This window comes from Megascapheus bottae, chromosome 1 (genome assembly GCF_031878675.1).
Source record: "Megascapheus bottae isolate mThoBot1 chromosome 1, mThoBot2.hap1, whole genome shotgun sequence".
Classification (NCBI taxonomy): Eukaryota; Metazoa; Chordata; class Mammalia; order Rodentia; family Geomyidae; genus Megascapheus; species Megascapheus bottae.
Genome location: NC_143509.1, coordinates 55,899,122 through 55,922,067, shown reverse-complemented (window position 1 = coordinate 55,922,067; position 22,946 = coordinate 55,899,122). Strand labels below are relative to the sequence as shown.

The 22,946-nt window shown below is 41.0% G+C and overlaps 1 protein-coding gene across 19 annotated transcripts in view; it reads left to right on the top strand.

The window, feature by feature from the left end:
- Positions 1–22,946, top strand: part of Kalrn (kalirin RhoGEF kinase) — a 598,249-nt gene that overhangs the window by 234,487 nt on the left and 340,816 nt on the right. For all 19 annotated transcript variants that reach the window (XM_090345067.1, XM_090345058.1, XM_090345042.1 and 16 more), the window contains exon 6: positions 19,739–19,861. In XM_090345067.1, the coding sequence (XP_090201193.1) occupies positions 19,739–19,861 (123 nt within the window). The remainder of the gene's footprint in view (positions 1–19,738; positions 19,862–22,946) is intronic.

Here is a 22,946-nt window from a genome sequence, read left to right as displayed (position 1 = left end):
TTCAGAGGTTTTCAGACCAAGCCCTTCCTTTTACATAGAAAACTTGGATTCAAAATAGAGAGAAACTCAACAGAATGTTCAACTGGTCTCCAGGTTGCCTTCTTTGATGGACAGATAGGCAGACATGAGTCTGAGTCTTGGTTTACAGATGGGAAAGTTGAGGCTCGGTGAGATGGACAGGTTTGTCTGGGATAGAGCCAAGAAGGCATCATAGAATGTAGGCATAGAATACACACACACACACACACACACACACACACACACACACACACACACACACACACACACACACACACACATCCTGTTCAGGGGAGGCTTCTTGCTATGCAAGAGAGACAGCAATGTTTGCCAGCATCCTAGGAGGTGGCTGACGGACAACAAGGGTGTGTGTTAAGAGTGAGAGTGGAGGACAGAGGTCATTTGGCCTGTGCCCTCACCACTGCTGAGGTAAAAGGGCAATTATTGGTCAGGCCTCCAGAGGGCTCTGCCAATCTTGCTAAGCATTGCCTGAGCCTTTCATGTTGAAAGGGCGGCGTCTGCAAAGAGCTATAACCTTTGGGGAGGCCAAAAGGGCAAGGTCTTTACTGGGCAGTTTGTCATTTCCTGCTTTTTTTGGAGACAAGTTCTGATGCCCTCTTGTTTCTGGTTTCCCTCCTCCTATCCAAGGTCTAAAGTACTGAACCCCTCCATCTCCTGTTGACTGGGCTCTGGGCAAGGAAGTGTCTATGTACCCCACCCCCTGACAGAACATAGTGTCCTGAATTACTTCCAGCCTGCTGGTCCTGGGAATCTCTACTTAGTTTCCTCCTCTTGCACATTAGAAACATTAGATTCCAAAAATAATCCAAGTCACAATGTTCTACAGACTGTATGTGAGTGTGTTTTCCTCCAAAACTGTTTTCTCCCCACTTAACATCCTTTCTTCCTCTACTTTCTTCCCTGGCCTGCATTTCAGCCCCATTTGCATCCTGAGCAGAGCAGCCTGCCTGAGGAGTGTGGGTGTAGATAACAGCTGACAGGAGAGAGGAGAGAGTTCCTCAGGCCCAGGAGGCATGATTCTTCCTATAATCCTTTTACCAAGCTGGGAGTACAGACCCCCAAACTGCTCTACATCTGCCGGGGCAGCCTATACTTATGAATGGTAAAGAAAGTCTGAAAGATACACACAACCCCCACAAATACAGCATAATGAAATTAATCAAATATTATTTGAAAGTGTAAGGAAAGAGGGGTGGATTTGGAATATGGTAGAGGGGATGAGTTTGTTCATAAGTACAGACAATGAGTCTACTCTGTGCTGGATCCTTTGTCAGGTGCTGAGGACTATATCCCAGTACTTTTACCTTGAGCATTGACTATAGAGAGACCTTCTAAGAAAAAGATGGATTAAAAAAAAAAAGATGGATTAGAAATAGTGGCTGTAAGATTCACCTAAAGGAGATTTCCATGTGGTTGAAAGAAGGAAAGGGTTTATTGAGGGGGGAGAGCAAACTGGCCACCTGCACAAGATGGAGGGTTGAGAGGGTAAGGAGGAAACTAATGATGGAGACTGATTATATAAGGAAAGAGCAGGAAGGAGGTGTGGCCACAAAGCCCAAGGGGACCCTCCAACTGCCCCCAGGTGTGCCAATTACCTGGATATAAGTGCTGGGCAGGGACTTCTAAGGAAGGGAAAATAAAGGAAAGGGACCATTTTTTTTTCTGAGCAGACCATAAACAGTAACCACTCCAGTGATTGTAACCTGAGTCAAGACATCAGTGGAGGGCTGGGAGTTTGGCCCAGTGGTAGAGTGCTTGCCTAGCATGCACAAAGGCCCGGGTTTGATTCCTCGGTACCACATACATACGAAAGAAAAAGCCAGAATGGTGCTGAGGCTCAAGTGGTAGAGCTCTAGCCTTGAGAAAGTCCAAGGACAATGTTCAGGCCCTGAGCTCAAGCCCAGGACTGGCCAAAAAAAAAAAAAAAGATATCAATGGAGGTGGGATTTAGGGGTGTGTGTGGGGGGGGGGTGTGGGTGTGGTGGGAAGTGTCATTGTGAATGGGAGAAAGAACAGAAGATGGTCCAGATTGAAAGAAAGCATGTCAGTTGGCCACATGGTTTTTTAAGCCAGCACTAAGCATGACTCTATAGTCATTTATCAAAGTAAAGTGCCTTGTAGTTACTTTAATACATAATATGTTTTTGAATGTCAGTTTGCAAAGTTTTCTCAAACCCAGTGAGTTTTCAGAGCTAGACCTGAGTTGCCCCATGCAGATGAGTTGGAGAAATGCATTATAGGACCCAAAGCTTCCTTGTGGGGGACAGGGCAGTGTGGGGAGTACAAGCTTTATACTCACGTCAGCAAACCTATGCTATGCAAAGGGGGGAAGCCTGCTTATAGCTGGAATTCTAGAAAGTTTCATCCCCATGTTTCCATCCATGTTCCACAAGAAATACCACTCTCACATTCCTATGTTCACCTTTATCTTCTCCCTAGTAACATAATAAGACAATTGTAGAACAATAAGTATGTGAAGGAGAAATAGATATACAAGAGTGATGAAAGAAGATATTCCCTTTGCTGGTATAGAGGAGAAACATTGTTTTCCATGGAGATCAAATGGGATAGCTGCTTGACCTGTCTGAGATTTCCCTAGAAGGTTGACTTTATCATAAGGTGTCAGAAGAGATACAAACGGAAAGCATCTACAATGGTGACTAAAGCCATTTCCCAGCATTGAGACTGTCCTCTTCTGGACTGTTCTCTGTCTACCTTCTTATACTGGGTTGATGTCGCCCTCTCTTACTGAGAATATCTGTTCTATTTCTGCTGTCTGTTACAAGTGCCTTTTCATGTGTAGTTCTTAATCCAAGGTGTCATATTGGCCCTGTTCCACTCATCTGGTTTTTTGGCTATATGCTTAACTTCACTTCCCCAATTTTACTGCAGACTCCAAGAGAAAAGGGCCAGTAATTTCTATAACTCTGAGCTTTCCAGATGTTCATAGTCAGTGTCAAATAAATAGTGGGCCAAGGCACTGTCTTTGCTAATGGAACTAAACCATTTTGCACTCAGTCTGAGCTGGCACAAGAGCACCATCTACTGCTGAGAGATTCAGGAGACTCTTCTCTAAGGCCCTCTTTGTTTAACACTGGGGTTTTAGCATGTTTCAATTGCATTGGGATGATTTTTAGGCAGAAAACCACTACTGGTCCTTTTAAACAAATCCAAGTGCAAATGCAAAAGGAAGTGGTCAATCCTGAAACCTCTAGAGGAAAGAAAATGAGATCAGATTACCTGTGGATGTCAGGAAGGAAGAAGAAAGGGGTAGAAACAATTCCCCACAAACATTTGGAGGAAAAATAGATAACCAAATGAAATTCAAAATGGAATTTTGACTAGAGATATTAATGAAGATTGATAAAGATATGATAGTATGTTAGGGGGTTTATACATTTCTGCCCTACTTGTAGGGACAATAGGCACTATCTAAACCATAGGGATTCACCTTATTCTGGGGAGTAGAATGTTAAGGAAATGGACGTTAGTGAAAAGTGGTTGGGCCCCTCATTCAGGAAGTCCTTCCTGAGCTCTGCTCACTCTACTTTTCCAGGACAGGTTTGGAAGCCAGCAACATGACTAAGATCTTCCTTATGGATGCCTCCACAAGGCCTTCCCTGAATAGCCTCCCTAAATGGCCTGCTCTAGTCCCATTTGATCCCATTCTGAGGCTGCTGTTGATAACAAAGGAAGAAGGGAAGAGGAACAGGGTGCATCTTCCTCAGCTCTTTGAGGTCAAACCTACAGATCTCTCCAGCATAGAACTTCCTCCTCCTCTCAAAAGGGCTACTAGAAGAATAACTGCTTCCCCTTCAGCTCATGGTGAATCTTGTTCCCAGATGTGCAAGTGATTGGCACAGCCAGTTTTAGGATGTGTGGGAGGACTGGATGAGAACATCCACCAGACACTCCATTTTTGCAATAATAATAATAGTTCACATTTACTGAGTGTATCCTGTATGCCAGAAACCTCTATTAGTTCATCTAAATTAACTTGCCAAAGGCCAGATCTCAGTAGACGCCTAAATTTAGCTCTGGGATAAAGTTAGGCAGTATTTTCTCAGCTTGGATTAAATAGGACTTGACCTCTTCAGTTCTACATTTTGGGAAGTGAGTGCAGTACATTCCTTCATTTTGTTCCTGAAAATATTTTATCAGCATTTGTGGTTTAAATGGGAGGAATTTGGCCATTCGCTATCAATATCTTGAGGCTGCCTGGGCTGACGACTCCTGGCTTGGCTGGTTCAGCTTCTCAGCTGCTTAACTTGCTGGCTCCTGCGTGACTGACTGTTCCTTCCTCACAGGAAGGCAGTGAGCATCTTGCCAGTGCTGGAGGGAATTTGGTCCACCCAGGCACATAGGCTTGGAAATAAATTGAAAAACACAAAAACAAGAAACAAAACCCTACTTAAGGCCTGAAAATATTTATATTACTAATGAACTTGGTGAGATTGTTCATCCCCGCCCTAGCACAAGGAGGGCAAAAATGAAAAGCAAGGCCTTTTAAGGCTTAACAGAAGCCTGTGTGTCTCCAGGCTGAGCTAGGCTGTGGCTCATCTGTCAAAGAACAGAGTGATTTTGAACATGAGTTTCTCTAATTAGAAAACATCTGCCTTTTCATGACTATGGTTTACCCTGTCAAAACTAGGGAGGTAGGAGGGAACTAACTACAGTTAATATCCGCTGGACATCACACTCTATGCTGGGTATCTTTCAGGTATTAGTGTTTTTCTCTTCCAGGCCTCACATTTTGCACGGGTTGTAAGAAAAAAGTGGGGAGGGAAAGTGGGAGCAGAGACTGAGAGTTAAGAAGTCTGTAACGTTCTTGATTATTTTGCTTTGTGAGATACACATGGCTGGCTTAGACTCCTCTTTATATTGAGGGTTATTTTGTGTGTGTGTGCGCGTGCACACGCACACATACACACTACTCATGTCATCTGTGCCTTTTCCTACCGCTGCCAACTTGAACCAAAGACTTCTGTGGATATGGATCTATGGCATACATACTTCTTTTATAACTTTTCATATTTTGCAAAAAATTAGAGACTATCAAACACATTTGTATTCTTCCTGATAGACTTCAACCTTAGCCTTTCATCACCAGCCTCTAATTCAGCCAGCAGAGGAATATTTTGATTACTCCACAATTTAAGTAGACATTCAGGGACATTGTGAGCTTCAGGACTGACAAAGCTATGTGAGCCTGTCACCTAGAATCCAGGCTCTATATCTACTGTTCTGCCCTGTGCTTCCTTCCAAGGCTTCACTTGTAGTTCCAAGATGTCAGCTAGCAATAAGAGAACACCAAGTGGGGCTGGGAGTTTGGCCAAGTGGTAAAGTGCTTCCTAGCATTCACGAAGACCCAGGTTCGATTCCTCAGTCCCACATACATAGAAAAAAGCCGGAAGTGCTGCTGTGGCTCAACTGGTAGAGCTCTGGCCTTGAGAAAGCCCAAGGACAGTGCTCATGCCCTGAGCTGAAGCCCAGGACTGGCACAAAAAAAAAAGAGAGAGAGCACCAAGCTTCATTGTTTACCCACTGAGGGAAGTGGAAGAAGGAGGATGGGAGACTTAGTCAGATGCTGACTTCTCTTTACTAGAAGCCCAATCAGATCTACTCAATTTCATTGACTCATAGTGGCCTTGAACCAGTAAATAACAAGGGGAATGAAAATTTCATGATTGGTCTGAGCAAACCACCTGGATGAAATGGATGTCCAATATACTGCTCTAGAAGAAACTTTTTTTAATTGTCCAGATAATGTATAGAGGGGTTACAGTTACATTCATCAGGCAGTAGGTACATTACGCCTAGCAGAATCTTTCTTAATGTCAGTCATGTATCATCTTTTTCTTTCCTCTGGGATTTTAATAATGCCTGGCCTGTAGCTCCGCTATTTAATAGTCACAAATTAATGAGATAAAATTATTAATTTAAAATAAAAAAAAACTCAGTGTTTTGGCAGCACTTGCCACATTTCAAGTATACAACAAGCATATGTACTTAGAGGCCCCCTTGCTGTACAGGCAGATGCAGAACATGCTAATCATCACAGAAGTGGGAGAGTGTTCCACATAACAGCTGTATCCCACATCTCTTCTGCTCTGTTTTACATTCTATTGGTTTTCTGCCTATATAAAGATATATTGTTTGGTACTGATTCATTTTCAAGTTTACTAATCCTATTTTCTGTATTTATTCTGGTGTTTAATCTATCCAACAAGATTGTAAGTTCAACTACTGCGTTTTTGCAGTTCTAGACCATTCATCTAATCTTTTCCTCCCTCTGGTACTGGGGTTCCTACTCAGGTCCTCACATATGCTGAGAAGTGCTCTACCACTGAGTTTTACCCTTAGCTCTTGTTCACATAATTCTTTTTACAGATGCCAATTCTGTTGCCATTTTCTTTGTCCCTCCCTGCTGTTCCTTGTTTTCTTAAAAATGTTAATCTTAGTTATTTTGAAAGCCTTGCCTACTAATTCATATCTGGATCATCTATGGGTCTACTTGTTATTGACCAAGTATTTTTGATAATTAGATGCTTTTTCCTTTTTCATATGTCTCAGAATTTTCTTTGTATAATGGATATAAGGGATGATGCACTATAGAAGTCTTGATGAGTTATCTTTATAAATACTGTTCTGTTCTAGGACTCAGATAAATCAGTCACTAGCAAATCATCATGACTTTGCTGAACTTCAGTAGAGGCTTTACCATCTCCATCTTTTCAGCTTTTCATTAGTCCTAGGATATATTTCTTCATTCTGAAAATGTAGCTCTTATTCCCACACCCCGCTCTTTCTGGGATCACAACTATAGGTCAGCAGTCCACATCAAAGTCTCTTTGCATGGTTTGAATTAAATTAAATTTTTCCAGTACTGTGTAACCTCCAAAATTTCTCTTCAGCTCCCAGTAAAACATACCTCCCATATCTGTTTTCTATATGTGAGTCTTGTCCTGTATATGCACAGTTTAGAATTTTGCCAAGAAGCCAATGGAAATTGTAATTTCCATTAGGTGACTTTTCTCTGCAATTTCCATCTCTTAATATCAGGTCACCCAAATCCCAGGCACTTTGCCAGCTCTGAACTCTTAATCTGTTTTTCATACCCATCTACAATTTATAGATGCTGGCTGCTTAGCTCCTAGTTTTCTTCCCACTGTTTAAAAAATGCCACCAAGGAAAAATTGGGGGGTGTGGTAGGCTTCAAGGATCATGGGTGTATGCTGTTTCCTAATTAGTGCTTTCAAACAGATTAGAGATGGTAAGGTTAGTCTGAAGAAGATTATTTCATCCTGGACATGAGAACATTTAAAATAAGAATACAATATAGCTTGACTCCAGTGGCTCATATCTGTAATGCTAGATTTTCCAGGGTGAGTTCTAAAGGATTACAATTTAGAGTTGATCCAGGCAGAAAATTTTACAAGGTCCACCTCTGAAACAGCCAGCAAATAACTGAGCTGAAGGAGTAGCTTGAGTGGTAGAATGCCAGTCAAGAAAGCAACATATCAGAAACAGCTGAGGAAGCTCCTTTTGAATCAGTATCTCAAGAACAGTACCCAGGAAGTCATAGTTTCTTTTTTTCATATATTTTTTATTGTAATTAGTAGAAGGGTTACATTATATTCCCCAGATGGAAGGTGCATTACTTCACAAACATTGATACCCTTTCTCATGTCTTAGTCCCCATTTCCCTCCCCCCCATCTTGTTTTCCCCCTTTCCCTATCCGATTTCAAATAACCAAATACGCGTCTATACAATATATCAGGTAATAAAGTGAAATACTGTAACAATACCTGATAACGAAGGGACAGCAAAAGAGAGGAGAGATAACAGTACATTAAGGCCAACACTCACTCATTATATGGCTTTTGTTTCTGTATCCTGGAGGTCATTTCATTTAGCATCATACTATATGGCCTTATGTATCTAGGTTTTGTTCTATTGTAAATCTCTGCTAGGAGAGCCCAAGGTTTCTACAGATTATGACAAATGAGGGAAACCATTGAGCCTATATTGCTTTCAGTCTGGAAGTCATAGTTTCTTTAAAACATTTCAGATTGTTCAGAAATAAGACTAGCTTTGTGAAGCACTATCATAAACATTGGAGGGGTAAGTTTAAAAAAAAGTGCTACCAGAATGGGTTCCTTTGATCAAGGAAGGCATTGGGAGAAATTGAGGCTTCAATGTTGAAGGTTGGGAATACTATGGAGATAGAAGTATAAACATTTTTGCTAGGGAAGGATATGGTTACCACAGTGTGGGAATGGAATAAACATGGGATGAGGTGCTTGCATGGCAGTGAATAAAGCAATTTAGATGGAAAGGAAGCTTTGTATGTTCGGAACAGTATTGTGAAATAATAGTTTAAGACCAGACTAAGAAGTAAAACTCTTTAAAAAGATTAGGGTTTGTTTTATAGATTAAATGCAATAGAGTTTGCTTGTTTTTTATGCAGTCTAGGGACTTAAACTCAGGGCCTGGGCCCTGTCCCTGTGCTTTTTGCTCAATGCTAATTCTCTACCACTTAACCCCACAGCTCCACTTTGGACTGTATGGTGGTTAACTGGCGGTAAGAGTCCCATAGACTCTCTACTCCCCAGGTGGGCTTCATACTGCAACCCTCAGATCTCAGTCCCTTGCATAACTACAATTACAGGTATGAGTCACCTGTTCTCAGGCTGTTGTTTCTTTTTGTTTGTTTTCTTGAGGTTTTATTTTTTTATTTCATTGATTTGTTACTTTAGTTGGTCATGGGGCTAGACACCATTCCTGAGCTCTTTAGCTCAAGGTTAGCATTCTACCACTTGAGCCACAGTGCCACTTTCAGTTTTCTGGTTGCTAACTGGAGATAAGAGTCTCATAGATTTTAGTCCCCCAGCTGGCTTTGAATGGCAATCCTCAGATCTCAGCATCTTGAGTAACTAGAATTACAGGCATGCGCCACTGGTGCCCGGTTGCTTTTGTTTTTAATTTTTAATTTTTTGTTTTGTTTTTGTTGTTGTGTTTGTTTGTTTTAACTAAGAGAATGACCTAGTGAATAATTTTCAAAAGCAATGAATTTAGTTGGGGCAGATTATTTGACCTAGAGACAGAATGGAGTCAAGGAGATAAGTAGGAAAATAATTACAATTATAGGCAGGAGAGATTGATGCATGAGCTGTAGCAGCATTGGAAAATAATTCGTATATTCCATAGTTATTTGAAAAAAAGAATAAAATGATCTTTGGGGAATGAAATCAAATCATAGAAAATAAGGAGAAAGTGATAATTTGTATAGAAAAGACACAACATGGAGATAAGAAAATCACAGTTCAAGGCCATGTTCAGGCAAAACAAAACAAAACCAAAAATAAGCCAAGCTCAGTGGTGCATATTTGTAACCATAACTATTTGAGGGTTGAAGGTAAGAAGATTAAAGATTTTAAAAGTAAGTATGACACTCTGAAAAATAACTGAAGCAAAACATGACTAGAAAATGGCTCAAGTGTTTGAAGGCTTGCTTAACAAGCACAAGGCCCCAAGTTCAAATTTTGGAACCACAAAAAAAAATTAAGAAGAATAAGGGGAAGGAAGAGGAAGAGAGAAAAAGATGGGATATAGCAGCGTGGGATACTGGTAGAATATCAGAAGGATAGGCTAAGTGTTTACAGGGAATTTACAGGTATCATTTGATTAGAATGTTTGAGATTTCTGTGTGCATTAGGGAGACAATTTAATAATGGTTTAAAAGCATGTATTTTAGAGTTGTAGAAACATAAATTTAAGTCTTTAGTATGTCACCCTGATGGAGTGGCTTTGACCAAATCAATCTCTCTAAATTTATGGTGAGGTACTTGTTACTGCTTAGCAGTATTATGGGATTGACACAATGCCTGTGAAAATCACTTCTCTGGAATATATTTATTCTGGATATTTCCTGAAACAGGAAATTGCATTAGATAGATGCTAGATTCTAAATTGACCTTTGTCATTTACAAGGTGTATGATCTAAGATTATTTCACCATTACTACAATCTTCCTCTTATTCATGGGAGATTGGCTCCAGAAACCTCTGGAGATAAAAAATATAAAAATCTCTAGGTGCTCAAAAATTGTGTCATAAATGCCACAATAATTGCATATAACTTATGAATAACCTGATATATACTATGCATTATCTTTATATTCCTATAATACCTGACATGTATAAATACTATACAAATTGTTGCTATTCTATATAGTTTAATGAATAATAATGAGAGAAAAAAGGCTGGATATGATCAGTACAAGTATAGTTTACTTCAAATGCTTTTGGCTTACAGTTGGTAAATCCTCATATTCAAAAACTCAGATGTGGAAGGTAAATGCTATTGAGTTTTTAAAAACCATGTTTAAAATAGAATCAACAGTACTTTCTTTGTAAGCATTAAGACAGGCCTATGTGAGATAAACTTTGGAGGTATTTGACTCACAAAGTAGGAAATACTATTAGTATTATAGAAGCATGGGGCCTGAATGAATTTTCACATGGGCAGGGCTAATGACTGAAGGACAAAAGGCTGAAAGCCATTCTCCAGACTGTGGGTTACATATGGGGTGTAGGGGGCAGAAAAGGAAACCACGGAAGGGCAGCCAGGGAGAAAGGAAGTGAATCTGGGTATATTGCATGAGGGTTGGAAGGTTAGTATATTTTTTATCATAGTGAGACTAGACTTGTGAGTTTGAAAACAGAGTTCAAAGTAGTTCTACAGTTCCCTGTATAGACCCTGGTGTGGATGGAAACTTGTGACCACAGGGGAGAAACTGTTCACTTCTGCAGTGAGATGGCCTGCTGGTGAACAGGACATGACCAACAGGCCAGCTAGGCAGAGTGCCAGAGAAGATCACATCCCATTCTGCATGAGAGATAACAAGTTCAGGCCGGGCTCCATGGCTCACGCCTGTAATCCTAGCTACTTAGGAGACTGAGATCTGAGAATAGCTCCAAGCCAGCCTGGGCACTGAAGTCCGTGAGACTCATCTCCACTTAACCACCAGAAAATCAGAAGTGATGCTGTGACTCAAGGGGTAGGGTGGTAACCTTGAGTTGAAGAGCTTAGGGATAACGCCCAAATCCAGAGTTCAAGTCCCACAACTGACAAAAACAAAAGACTTCAAGAACTCAGAGACAACTGCTTTTCATTGTGTAAGACAACTAAATCAGTAAAGCAGACTCTATTAAAGGGACTGGGGGAAATACAAAGACAGCAGATGCAGAACACACTTCTGAAAGGTTGACAGTGAAAAGAAGGAGAGAATGAATGAGCACTGAGCTCAATAGGACCTGTAGCATCAAAGTTCAGAGTATCAAGAGCAGAACTAGACCAGTGAGTTTATATCACGTCCCTGTTACTTATTAGATATATGATACTAGTCAAGTTAACCTCTTTAAGCCTTAGTTATCTAAGGATAACTATCGAAGTGATGATTCCAGAGGTTAATTATTCAGAGATAATTATGAGGGTTATTAGGAGACTTTAGAACCTTAATATATATTAAGGTACTTAGCATAGTGCGTGGCACATACTGAACATGTAAAAGTATTTGCTGCTGTGATTGTTTCTACCATTGTGGTGTGGGTGTTAATGGAGAGAAATGGATAAAGAGCAAGGAGTAAGGAGAAGGGGATGACAAAGAGCTACTGTACAAGGAGGAAGGAGAAAACACAAAGACAATAGGGAAACTAAGAAAGGAAAGGAAAAAAGAGATGCAGTACTTTTGTCAATAAAGTGTGGCTCTAACACCTGCCAAAGTTAGTTGCTACTAACTGTTCAAACTAACAAACAGCCACTAGAAGTTGTACTCTGCTGAGAACTACATAGGTCAGGATCCACAGCTTGCCAGAAGAGAAGAACTTACAACAGCTTAGCTCAATTGCAGTGTTCAGCAGCTCAGCTCAAGTGCAGAAGAGATCAAACCTGCATGGGGCACCTGCAGATACTGCCATCTCTTCATGGGAGCCAGTGTGCCTTTATAACAACCATGCTAATTATGAGGACTGTCACACACAACGTGTGATGTCCCCACCAATTATTCATACTTTTTCCCAATCTAAGTACAGTTTGTTTTTGTTTTCTTTTTTTCTTTTTTTTGCCATTTCATCATGACTTGGCAAAATGTTGGCCTTTATCAGGTTCATATACTATTGGGAAAACAAAACCTAGTGGTAACTGGAGGTCAGATTACCATACAGAATAGGAAAGGATTTTGGTAACTTACACTTTACATACTGTGCACATTTGGTTGTGTTTCAAAGAAATCAGAAATAGTCTAAATTATAAGCAACATGCAAGGTTAGATCTCAGAGCTGAGATAAGGGATGTGAGAGTTGAAGGTTAACAAAATTGGATCCGCAACAGGTTAGTTAGTGAAAGTGTGTGGCATCTCAGGTGATTACTTAGCACACAGTGATGGTGCCCGTAGGTAATAAGGTTGAGCTATTCTCTCTGGAGTAGACATGGTTTATGACAAAAGACAACTTCATTTAGACAATAGACACAAGTGTGTAGGATGACATGCCAAAAACAAAGGAAAAAAGTAGACCCTAGAGGACCTTGTCTCCTTGAGTAGATATTTATAACACTTGAAGCCTTTCAGGTCCATGTCCCACCTGTCTTCCTGCCTACAGGTGTCAGTGTAGTGATGACCTGGCATCTTCTCATCCTGCAGGGCTTATAGTATATAGGAAAAATGAGATATAAGATGTCTATAATGAGGAATTCTTGGAACCCAGAAGCTAAGTGCTTAATCTTTTCTCTCTTTTTATTTTGTTTTGCAAAGCAGGAAAGCTCAGTGTCTGGAGAATGGATAATTGAAAACCAGGGGCTAAAAGGTCTCAAGGACCTGGGTAAGAAGACATATATAGGGTCTGTGTCTTACCCTGTTTGCATAAAAACATGTGTCCCAGGATCAGGCAGAGTTCCAACGAAAGTAGAAATGTGAAGCCAGGGAAACATGTCTCTGTTTCACAGCTACTTCTAGTTTTGGGGCCTCTCTCTCATCTTTTATCCAGGGTCCTTCTGTCACATCATTTTAGGATTGCATTCCTGGGTAATGCTCAGAAAGGACCAAGCTGTTTCTGTATCCAGGACAAAGTAATTCCAGGAGGATTACAGGAAAAACTGTACTTTAATAGGCATCTCTCCCAAGTGAAAAACTGTTAAGAACCAAAGGAACTGAATCTCTAATAATGACAGAGCTGGACTGTGGCAGAGAGGGCAGGCAGTGCAGTGATCTTGTGAAGCCTAAGGTCTTTACTTAATTTTCTTTCTCTGTGGTCAGTCAGGAGCAAGGTACCAGAACCCTCAAGCAGAACTCAAAGTATATTGGTCTGGGAGTCTTGTGTGACAAGAGGGTCCCCTGAGTGTGTGAGATGGATGCCTTTGGGCCATATCTGTGCATTTTCTTGTGGTCACCGAGGGGTGCCTCTCAGGATGGATGGACTATGGATGTGTTTGTGTATGAGCTGCAGGCATGATTCCAATTTGCCCATGAAGTTTTGTAGTATGAACCTATGACAGCCTTAAATCCACATCTTTCATCTGTTTGGGGCTCTAAACAAAAGCATTTAGGAATATGTGTGATACCCTATGCTCATTGTATATACACATCTATCATGTATGTAGCACTTAACAAAGCATGTTTCTATCCATTTCAACCTGGTATCCTCAGGTTAAAATAGTATAAATGGTTACTCCTATTTTACAGATAAAGAATTGAGGTTCAGACCATGTTAAAATGTATGAAAGTTAAGCTGGGTGCAGTGCCTGTAATCCTAGCTACTCAGGAGGCTTAGATCTGAGGATCTCGGTTCAAAGACAGGGCACAAAAGGACATGAGACTCTTATCTCCAACCAAATTCTACAAAACAGGAAATGGGGCTTGGCTCAAGGGTAGGGCGGTAGCCTGGAGCTGAAGAGCTCGGGGACAGTGCCCAGGCTGAGTTCAAGCCCCATAACCCCCTACCCCCAGCACACACAAAAAATGTGTGAAAGTTTAAGCAGCAGCCTATAACGATTTGAGTCCTCTGTTCTGTGTAGTTTAGCAAGCATAAAATTTTATTTTGCATTTGACTGGACACCTTGTTTCCCAGAGCTAACAAGAAAGTTGTTAATGTTATATGGAACACATGATTTCACAGATGGATTACTACAGTGTACCAACGGGTACAGCTGTTATGCCAACTGATACTGGGGTATGCATATTTAGGCAAAGGAAATCCACTGATTCTCTTCTGTTTCTTTTCCTTCCTTTTTGATAGGACTGGGCTTTAGACAGGTACTTTTATCACTTGAGCAACAACCCAGAATCTGTTTCCTCTGAACCATTCTGGATCACAGCCCTTGGACCTGGAGTGACAGGTGCATACTACTGCACCCAGCTTTTTATTGGTTGCAATGGGGCAAACCCCAGGTTTGCCTGGGATGGGTCTCAAACAATGATCTTCCTAGTCTCAGCTTCCAAAGTAGCTAAGATTAAAAGTGTGGGCCAGGCACTTGGCTTCTGTCATCCCAGTCAATTGAGTTTGAATGTGATCAGCCTTAATTCCAATGTAATTTATAATTAAAGAGAATAAAATGCTAACAGTAGATAGTAGTTTGAAAGTTAAAAAAAAGAGAAGTTAGATGCAATTGCTAATTTTGGCAAGCGAAGGAAAATGAACAGAACGTCTCTACTTAACATCTTTGTGTTATGAAATAGTTTATGCTTCACCAAAACGAGAAGAGAACAATAATAAACTTTTACCTATCCTCATCTTTAAAACAACAGAAAGGTTTCTGTTTATCTTCCTAATTTGCATTTATCTTCCTAATTTGCATTTAAATACATTCCTTTAACATGTATTATTTATTAACAACCAGATTTTATGTATTTTACTGAATATTAGCCAACATAAAAAAAATTACCTAGCTTAGTTACAAACTGAAAAAAATCTACAAGTAGCTTACCTGAAACATCTTAATGAAACAAAACTATGTTAGTTTCAGACAGATATACATTATTGAGACATGAATTTTCCTTTTGAAGGAATTATTTGGTTATATTTCATTTTATGGAATGCAACATTTGTAGCTCTTTAACAAAAGAAAAGCATATAAAAATTTGATCTTCCTTCCTTCCATCTTCCTCTCTCTTTCTCTCTTCTTTTCTTTCTTTCTTTCTTTCTTTCTTTCTTTCTTTCTTTCTTTCTTTCTTTCTTTCTTTCTTTCTTTCTTTCTTTCTTTCCATCTTTGAGTTAGTATGAGTTATCACCCAGCCAACTTAAAATCATAACCTGCTCTAGCTGGAGCTACTTCTTAGAAAAGATCTATTTCTCTGCATGAGCAATTCTACAGCCTGTGGCCAATTATTTTGGTGTTCATTCATCCATTCAATAAGTATTTATTGAGAGAAGTATAACTGTTTGAATAACCCATTTTCAGGTATCTGTTGTATTTCCTGATGGTATTAGTAGATGCAGTAGTGGCTAAATATTGTTGTATGTGTTGTCCCAAGGGAACAGCCCCCTTCCCTTGGCTGGCAGCTACCATTTGAAAAGTAACTGGCTTGTAAGCCCAGGTAGAGGAGATCTTACAACAGGATCCTGCCTGGCTTTTGCTACTCCATAAAATATAGTACTGGGTAGATTGGGTGAATTCTAGGCCCTAGGCTTTACTTCTCTTAGCTGTTTCTCACTCTGTGGAAGGAATCTGATGGTGACACATATGTGGAACTATTTTGAAGATGCATTGAGATGGTGGGTATGAATGTTGGTGCAGAGGCAAAGAAGCTGTATTTATCTGGGCAAATGATGATACCAGGGATCTGGGTGCCAGTGGATCATGCCTTTAATCCTCACTACTCAGGAGACTGAGATCTGAGGGTCATGGTTGAAAGCCAGAGTGGATAGGAAAGTCTGTGAAACTCCTATCTCCAGTTAATAACCACCAACAAGCTAGAAGTAGAACTGTGGCTCAGGTGGTTGAGTGCTAACGTTGAGCAGTACTTGTGGAGAAGGGCTAAAGGGAGAAAGAGATGCTAATTTTCTCACTGACATTCTCTTACTCAAAGAGTTGGAAATGTGAATGATAGACATGACTGGATATCTTGATCCAAAAGACTCAATAAAACTGTTTTTAAATGGATAAATGAGGCCTTTTATATTTCCAAATTGAGTTGCTGTAGACTTAGATGTTCTCCATTCTGGGAAACTATCCCTTGTAAGGCAGGAGAATCCTGGAAGTGAGATGACTTGACTACAGTCTGCTAGGGAGCTGGAGAGCAAGCCAGATCTGGAATGAGCCACTCCTCACCCCTCTGGCTATACACCTATGTACTTACACACATATTATGTCTTTGCTGTCTCTTCCACTGAACACATGGAAATGAGTGGTCCTTGCAGACAGCCAGGCTTCCATGTATAAGGATTCTATACACATAGCTAGCAAATTTAGGCCCACAGAATATTTGTAGTTGTCCTGTAAGAAGCAGTCACCTGGGAAGACCTGGTTCCTAGTACTATTATCACATAAGACCATTTAAGCCTTAGAGCAGGTCTTTTTCTCTCTGCCTGAGACACCTGTAACCTCTTTGGAGCATTACCTCTAGGAAATGTTAACTTTGACATAATGCCCATGCCTCTGGTAAGCAGCTTTGTGTTCTAAGTGCAGATTGTGGCATAGGTGGAATGGCATGAAACCCATGGCATTCTGTGAGGAGCCCTTTCACCAAGGTGCACAGTTCCACAGCCTGTCTTTAACCCACTTTTACATTGCCTCCATTCTGCGTGGCCTCTGTCCAACACCCTCCTTGCTCTGTAGTCCAGCAGGGACCTGGTGCTTGAACAATCCAATCGTTCTGACACTAGCACATAACTCACCTGCTTATTTGCATATCTAATTAGTGATTTAACAGAGAATTCAGGGACAGTCACTTTTGGGCCACTGAGATATTCAAGAATGTATATGGAGTAGAGTAAGGGCTTTTTATCACGACTTCCAAAGGCTTGAGGCATTAAAGATCTTCATTAATTTTATTGATTCTTTTGTCAACAAGGAAGAGAACTGAGGGCTTATTTTAAAATCAGGTTGAGAGACAAAAATTACAGACTGAGTGGGACAGGGGAAAGGAATTCTGTCTTCTTTTCTCTTTTTGCCCTTAATAATAATTATAGAAAAAAATGCTGACTAAATGCCTGTGCCATGAGGCTGGCTAGTGGACTAAGAATGGTGCACACAACACAGATATCTACCCAGCATGAAACAAGTCCTTAGCACTAGAGATTGAAGGATGATACTTTTCTTCTTTCTTTATTATCAGTGTAGAGGGACACAAATGACATAGTAATTCAAGCCAGAAAATAATCATCAAATCATGCACATTTGCCTTGGGAAGGTGATGTTTTTATACTTGGGTATGAGTTGTTATATTCCTCTGATGTCTCTCTCTGGATCTCTGGACATAAATCTAACAGCACGGGGACACAACTGCTCGAAACTCTCAAATGTCACCAAACTCAGCACATATAAAAGGGAACTCACGTTCTACCTACCTACCCCCAAGCCTCTTACCCTCATCTTAGGCAGCACCTGTGGTAGCTCCTTCAGTTACATGAACCAAGGGGCTATGCCATAACCTGCTAATTCCCCTCAGTTTTTCCTTGCCCTCCCTTTCCCAAATAATGGAGAGTCCTCCATTTTACCTCTAGAAGCTTTCAAATCTGCCAAATTCTCAAAGTTCACTGATATTCTCTAATCTGGTTTTCCAGACTCTCAGCTTCATGGGACTTCCAGGTATTCCTCTCAATCCAGGCCAGTGCTGCTGCAAAAACTATTCACTCGGTCTGGGGCTTCACACTTACCTCTCATTGCTTCCAGGGTCAGTGTATTGTCTATATTCCCGGAAGCTGTGGGCCTCCTCAGTCACATTTCAAGAGTAAGCTCCCTGCATAGCTGAAGTACCTTAGTGCCTGAAACACATGAGGCTGACCAAGACTTGTCAGTGCCCATCATCTCCACCTTTGTCTGGAATATATATCCCACTGATCTTCACTTGGCTCATTTCTACCTGTGTGTCAAGGCTCAGCATAGGGGATTGCCTTCTCCCTTCCCTACTCTCTCAAGGGTGGCTGAAGGACTGTTTGCTGTGCTCTTTCCAATAGTTCAGGTTGGCTTCCATTATATCCATAGGGGTTTTGTTGTTATTTTGATCAAGCTGTGTACCAAGCTATGCTGAAGTTGAATCTGAGTCCATTTCAGATTTCCACATTGGCCTTATGCTGTCTAGTCTCAGGAGCCATGTTTTACTCATTTTTGCTTCTCTGTCATCTTGGACAATGCCTGGCATGTTGTGGTTGCCCTATAAATACTGCTAGGATGTAATAAAAGGAGAGCTTGCTCTCCTTTGTGAAGGGAAAAGCTGTCATGGAAAGCTGATTCAGACTTTGCTTCTCCTGGCCTGCTTCTGTGCTTCAGCTTCTCCTTCCTCCATCCTGTAACTGGTCATAGCCTTTCTATAGCAACACTTCTTGTACCTTTCCTAGCTATACTGATTTGGCTTTTCTGGGCAAAAAAAAATGTTGTATTAAACTGAGATGAATAATACAGATGCTCTCTTATCTCAGATCCCCATGAAGTCAAGAGACATAGTGAAGTAAGGCTCAAAGTATTGCCCATTTGCTAACTCTACCCCTTCGCTCCCACTGGCTTTACCCCCCAAGCTTCCAGTGGATGTCTGCAGAAATATGAGGTCAGCAACACATAGGATAATATCATAGACTGTAAAAGGGCATCTAAAACACTGGGGTTCTGCATTCCAGAAGCTTCCAGGAAACTTCCTTTCATATTTTATTGGCTGAATCAGATCACATTCGTATTTCTGAGACAATCCCAATGGCTTAGGTCTGGAGTCCTGAAGAGGTAGGATCCCCCCAGAGCCTGGGTTCTGATCACCTTCCTCTCTGAGGGTGCAGGCCTAAAAGAGATATGCAAACTTGCCAACTTGACAGCACTGGAGCTAAAGCAAGCATGGGGCCTTTTTAAGGATTTGTTATGGTTCTTACAAAGTGGGGCGGGTACATACAGAGAATGAACAACTTCTGTCTTCCCACTCTTCTATTCATCTTCTCTTTTTCCATTAGGCTTATAGAGGACACAGAGGCTGTGTGCAGGGACTTTTGTTTCATTTTGTTTCATTTTTCTGGAGTCTGAATGGCAGTGTCATGCTTGCTAGGCAGGCACTCTACTACTTGAGCCACACTGATCCCTTTTGGTGTTTTAGTTATTTTCCAGATAAGGTCTCATGTCTTTACCCCAGGCAGGCCACAAATCACAGGAAGTATCTTGCCAATACTTCCTTGTAAGGGAAACCACAGGCATGTACTACCACACCCATTTTTTTTTTGGCTGAAATGGAACCTCACTAACTTTTTCCCTAGACTGGCCTCTAACCACAATCCTCTTGTTCTCTACTTCCTGAATTGCTGGGCTTACAGGTATAAGCCATAGCATCTAGTCTTCATGTGGGTCTTTATGAAGAGTGGCTCATCCTAACTCTAGGAAAGATGGCTGTTTCTCCTGGGCATGTGCAAGGTGGCTTTTTCTTTCCTTCAGTTATTCTGAATGTTTTATCCTGTTGGATCCACTACTCTTCTGATTACTGTGTACCTGCTTGTCTTGTTTCCTCTAGATGTTTGACTGGATAAGCCACAACAAGGAGTTATTTCTCCAGAGCCACACCGAGATTGGAGTCAGCTACCAGCATGCCCTTGACCTCCAGACGCAGCACAATCACTTCGCCATGAACTCCATGGTAAGTGGGGAGACTATTCACTCTTGCTTCCAGGCATGTAGAAGGAAGCTGAGAGAAAGGCGGGGGTGAAGCTCCTAACAGTTTGATGCTTTAGCAGTCCACTTGCAAAAAGAAAAGAAAAGAAAAAGATGTGCAGGGCATGTGGCCAGCCAGTCATTCCTACAGCAGACCATGGTCCCTACTTTATGCCATGAAAGGAATGTGCTTGGGTTGTGGGAAGTGTTAGCTCAGCACAAGACTCAAAGAAAGGCTAGTCATGAGTTCCACTCCACTGACTTCACTGACATTTTTTGGTCTCCAATGTAAGTGAGTCACTGAGCTGGGATGGAGAAGGGCCTCAAGCTGTGGCACAGTGGGGAGGGTTGAGTGACTTGGGGCTGTTTACAATGGGAACAGGAACCATATGGGACACATGATTGCTGCCTTCAAATATTTGAAGGGCTGCTTTGGAGAAAAGGGAGTAAAACTGTTTTATGTTGGTCTTGGCGGCAGAGGTGTCCAGGAATGGCAGTTTAGGAGAGGCAGGGAAGGATGGAAGTTAGAGAGTGAGCTCCCATGACAAGGAATGTTCTAGCAGATGCTGGTCAGAGAAGGCTATTTACTAGCTGTGCAGCTGTAGGGAATTTACCTCTCCTGCTTCAGTTTCTCCATCTGTAAGATATAAATAATAGCGGCTATCATATAAGGTTGTTTGAAGATTCAGTGAGTTAACTGCAAAGCTGTTGGAACTGTGCCTGGCACATGGTTAAGTCCTCAGAGATTGCTGGTGTTATGATAGTAATTAGGGTGTTGGAGTCTACCAGATGACTTCTATGAGTCCTCATAACCTAATACTTTCAGGGGTGCTGTTTTTTCCCCACATAGTTTCTCCCAAGGGTTTCTTCTGAAATCCTATTGGCTCTTTAAACTTGGTGCATTCTAAATGCCTGCAGCCTAAATGCTCGCTCCTTAATGTACCTATTTCTCTGCCCTCTGAAAACTCTTCCTTCTTGCACTATTGGCACAGTGGAATAGCTCCACCATTCCTCATGTATCTGAGAAACAGAAACATCTTACTGTAGTGATGTTGAGAGTGTTAGAAAACCATAAACTTTGAGGATCAGAGGCTAAGAAGAGAATTTAATTTGTTATTATAAAGGTGATGTGCAGAAGGGTTATAGTTACATAACCCAGGAAAAAAGTATATATATATATATATATATATATATATATATATTATTTTCAATGGTTTGGAACTTTATTTTTTTTAATTTTTTATTGTAATTAGTAAAAGGGTTACATGATATTTGCCAGATAGAAGGTGCATTAATTCACATACATTGATACCCTTTCACATGTCTTGGTACCCATTACCCTCCCTTTTCTTTGGACAATATTACCCCTTCCCTCACTCTCTCCTAGTTTGTCCCCTCCCATCCCCCCAAGTTGTATAGTTTATTCTCAACATAGTGTCTGGTGAGTACCATTGCTGCGTTTGTTCACCCTTTGTCCCTCCACTTCTGTGTCTTCTCTTACACTCCCAAAGACATATAAACAAACATACGGAACAAAAAGGAAAGAAAACAAAAATAGCACAAACAAAAAATACTCTTATTTCAGTTGCTACCAGTTGCTTTGCCAGACAGTTATGAAGCCAAGCATATGTTTACTTTGAGATCTTCCACCCAGAAATAAGCGACACATTCCCTCCCATTCCATTGGCTAATGCCCATCATGCTATTACATTTAACCTCTAGTGATAGGGGTTGTGTTGGCAGAGAGAAAGCAGAGTTGCCCTCCTAGAAGACAACCCAAGGCTGTTAGGTGTAGGACAAATTTGGAGGTTTACACAGAAAGACCTATGGCCACTGAAAAGGTTGGAAGACACAATAGGGAAACCAATATGATTGTGTTGTCAGTTCTGGCCACAAGACCATCTTGTGTCTTCATCTAAATATAAACTCATTCCCTTCCAACTAGTCTCCTATAATTATTTCTCATCATCGGCTCACTTTAGTCACAGAGAAGCAAAGCAGTTGATCACAAGTTATTAAGAATGTGAACTCAAATCTAGTCAGGTTTGATTATCTGTGTGCCTTATGTATTTCCCCTGATGAATTTCACAAATTCTTAGCTGAAATCTCTATGTCATCCAGCCTCCATGCTATAAGGCAGACAAACTCATTTTAATAAGCAACATAAGCAACAAAGACAAACATAATTAGAGGAGTGAATCTGTCATTGAGTGTCCCCCCATTCCTGTGAAACAGTGCACTGCAAAGTAAAATGGAAAAGCCTTTGGCTTTGAATGATCTGTACTACTGCTTTGCTCCATTGTTAGTATAGAGAACTGAGAGTTAATGGCAAATTGAATACCTTTGCTCTGATAGATTTACTGTTGAAGTCTCTAGTTTTAGGACAAAAATTAGGGAAGTATATTTCCAGAACCGGGAAGTAAGAGAAGATGTTTAATATCCAATGGCCAATTAATATTCCAGCTATCCTCCTCCTTCTTGCCCCTAGCCTTCCTCCACAGGGATGGACTAACACTCTGAGGCCTCTTTAGCCTAATGAAGCTGGATCTTCTCTCCTGTGGAGAGTGAGGGAGTGCCTTTGTTAACTGGGAAATTTATGAATTTGTTATTAAAAGGAACTTCCTACAAAAAGAAAAAAAAGATGGTAGCATCCCAAAAAGATGACAGGAGGGAATTACACGCTCCTGATGAATGATGCTGTCAAAAACAAAAGAATGTGAGCAGCTACTCCTAGAGGCCAAAGACTGTGGGAATAATGATCCATTCAGGAAAAGTGGGAATGTGGATGGTTCTGCAAGTTCATTGAGCATTCTCTTTTTGTTCTTGGCAATAATACGTACCTATAGATATCCACACATATGTACAGAATAAAGTACATCTAGCATTGTCTATTTCAACCTGTAGGTGAGTTTTTTGTTGTTTTGTTTGTTTTGTTTTGGTGGTGGTGGTCATGGGGCTTGAACTCTGGGCTTGGGTGCTGTCCAGGAGCTCTTCAGCTCCAGGCTATTGCTCTGCCACTTGAGCCACAGCTCCATTTCCAGTTTTCTGGTAGTTAATTGGAGATAAGAGTC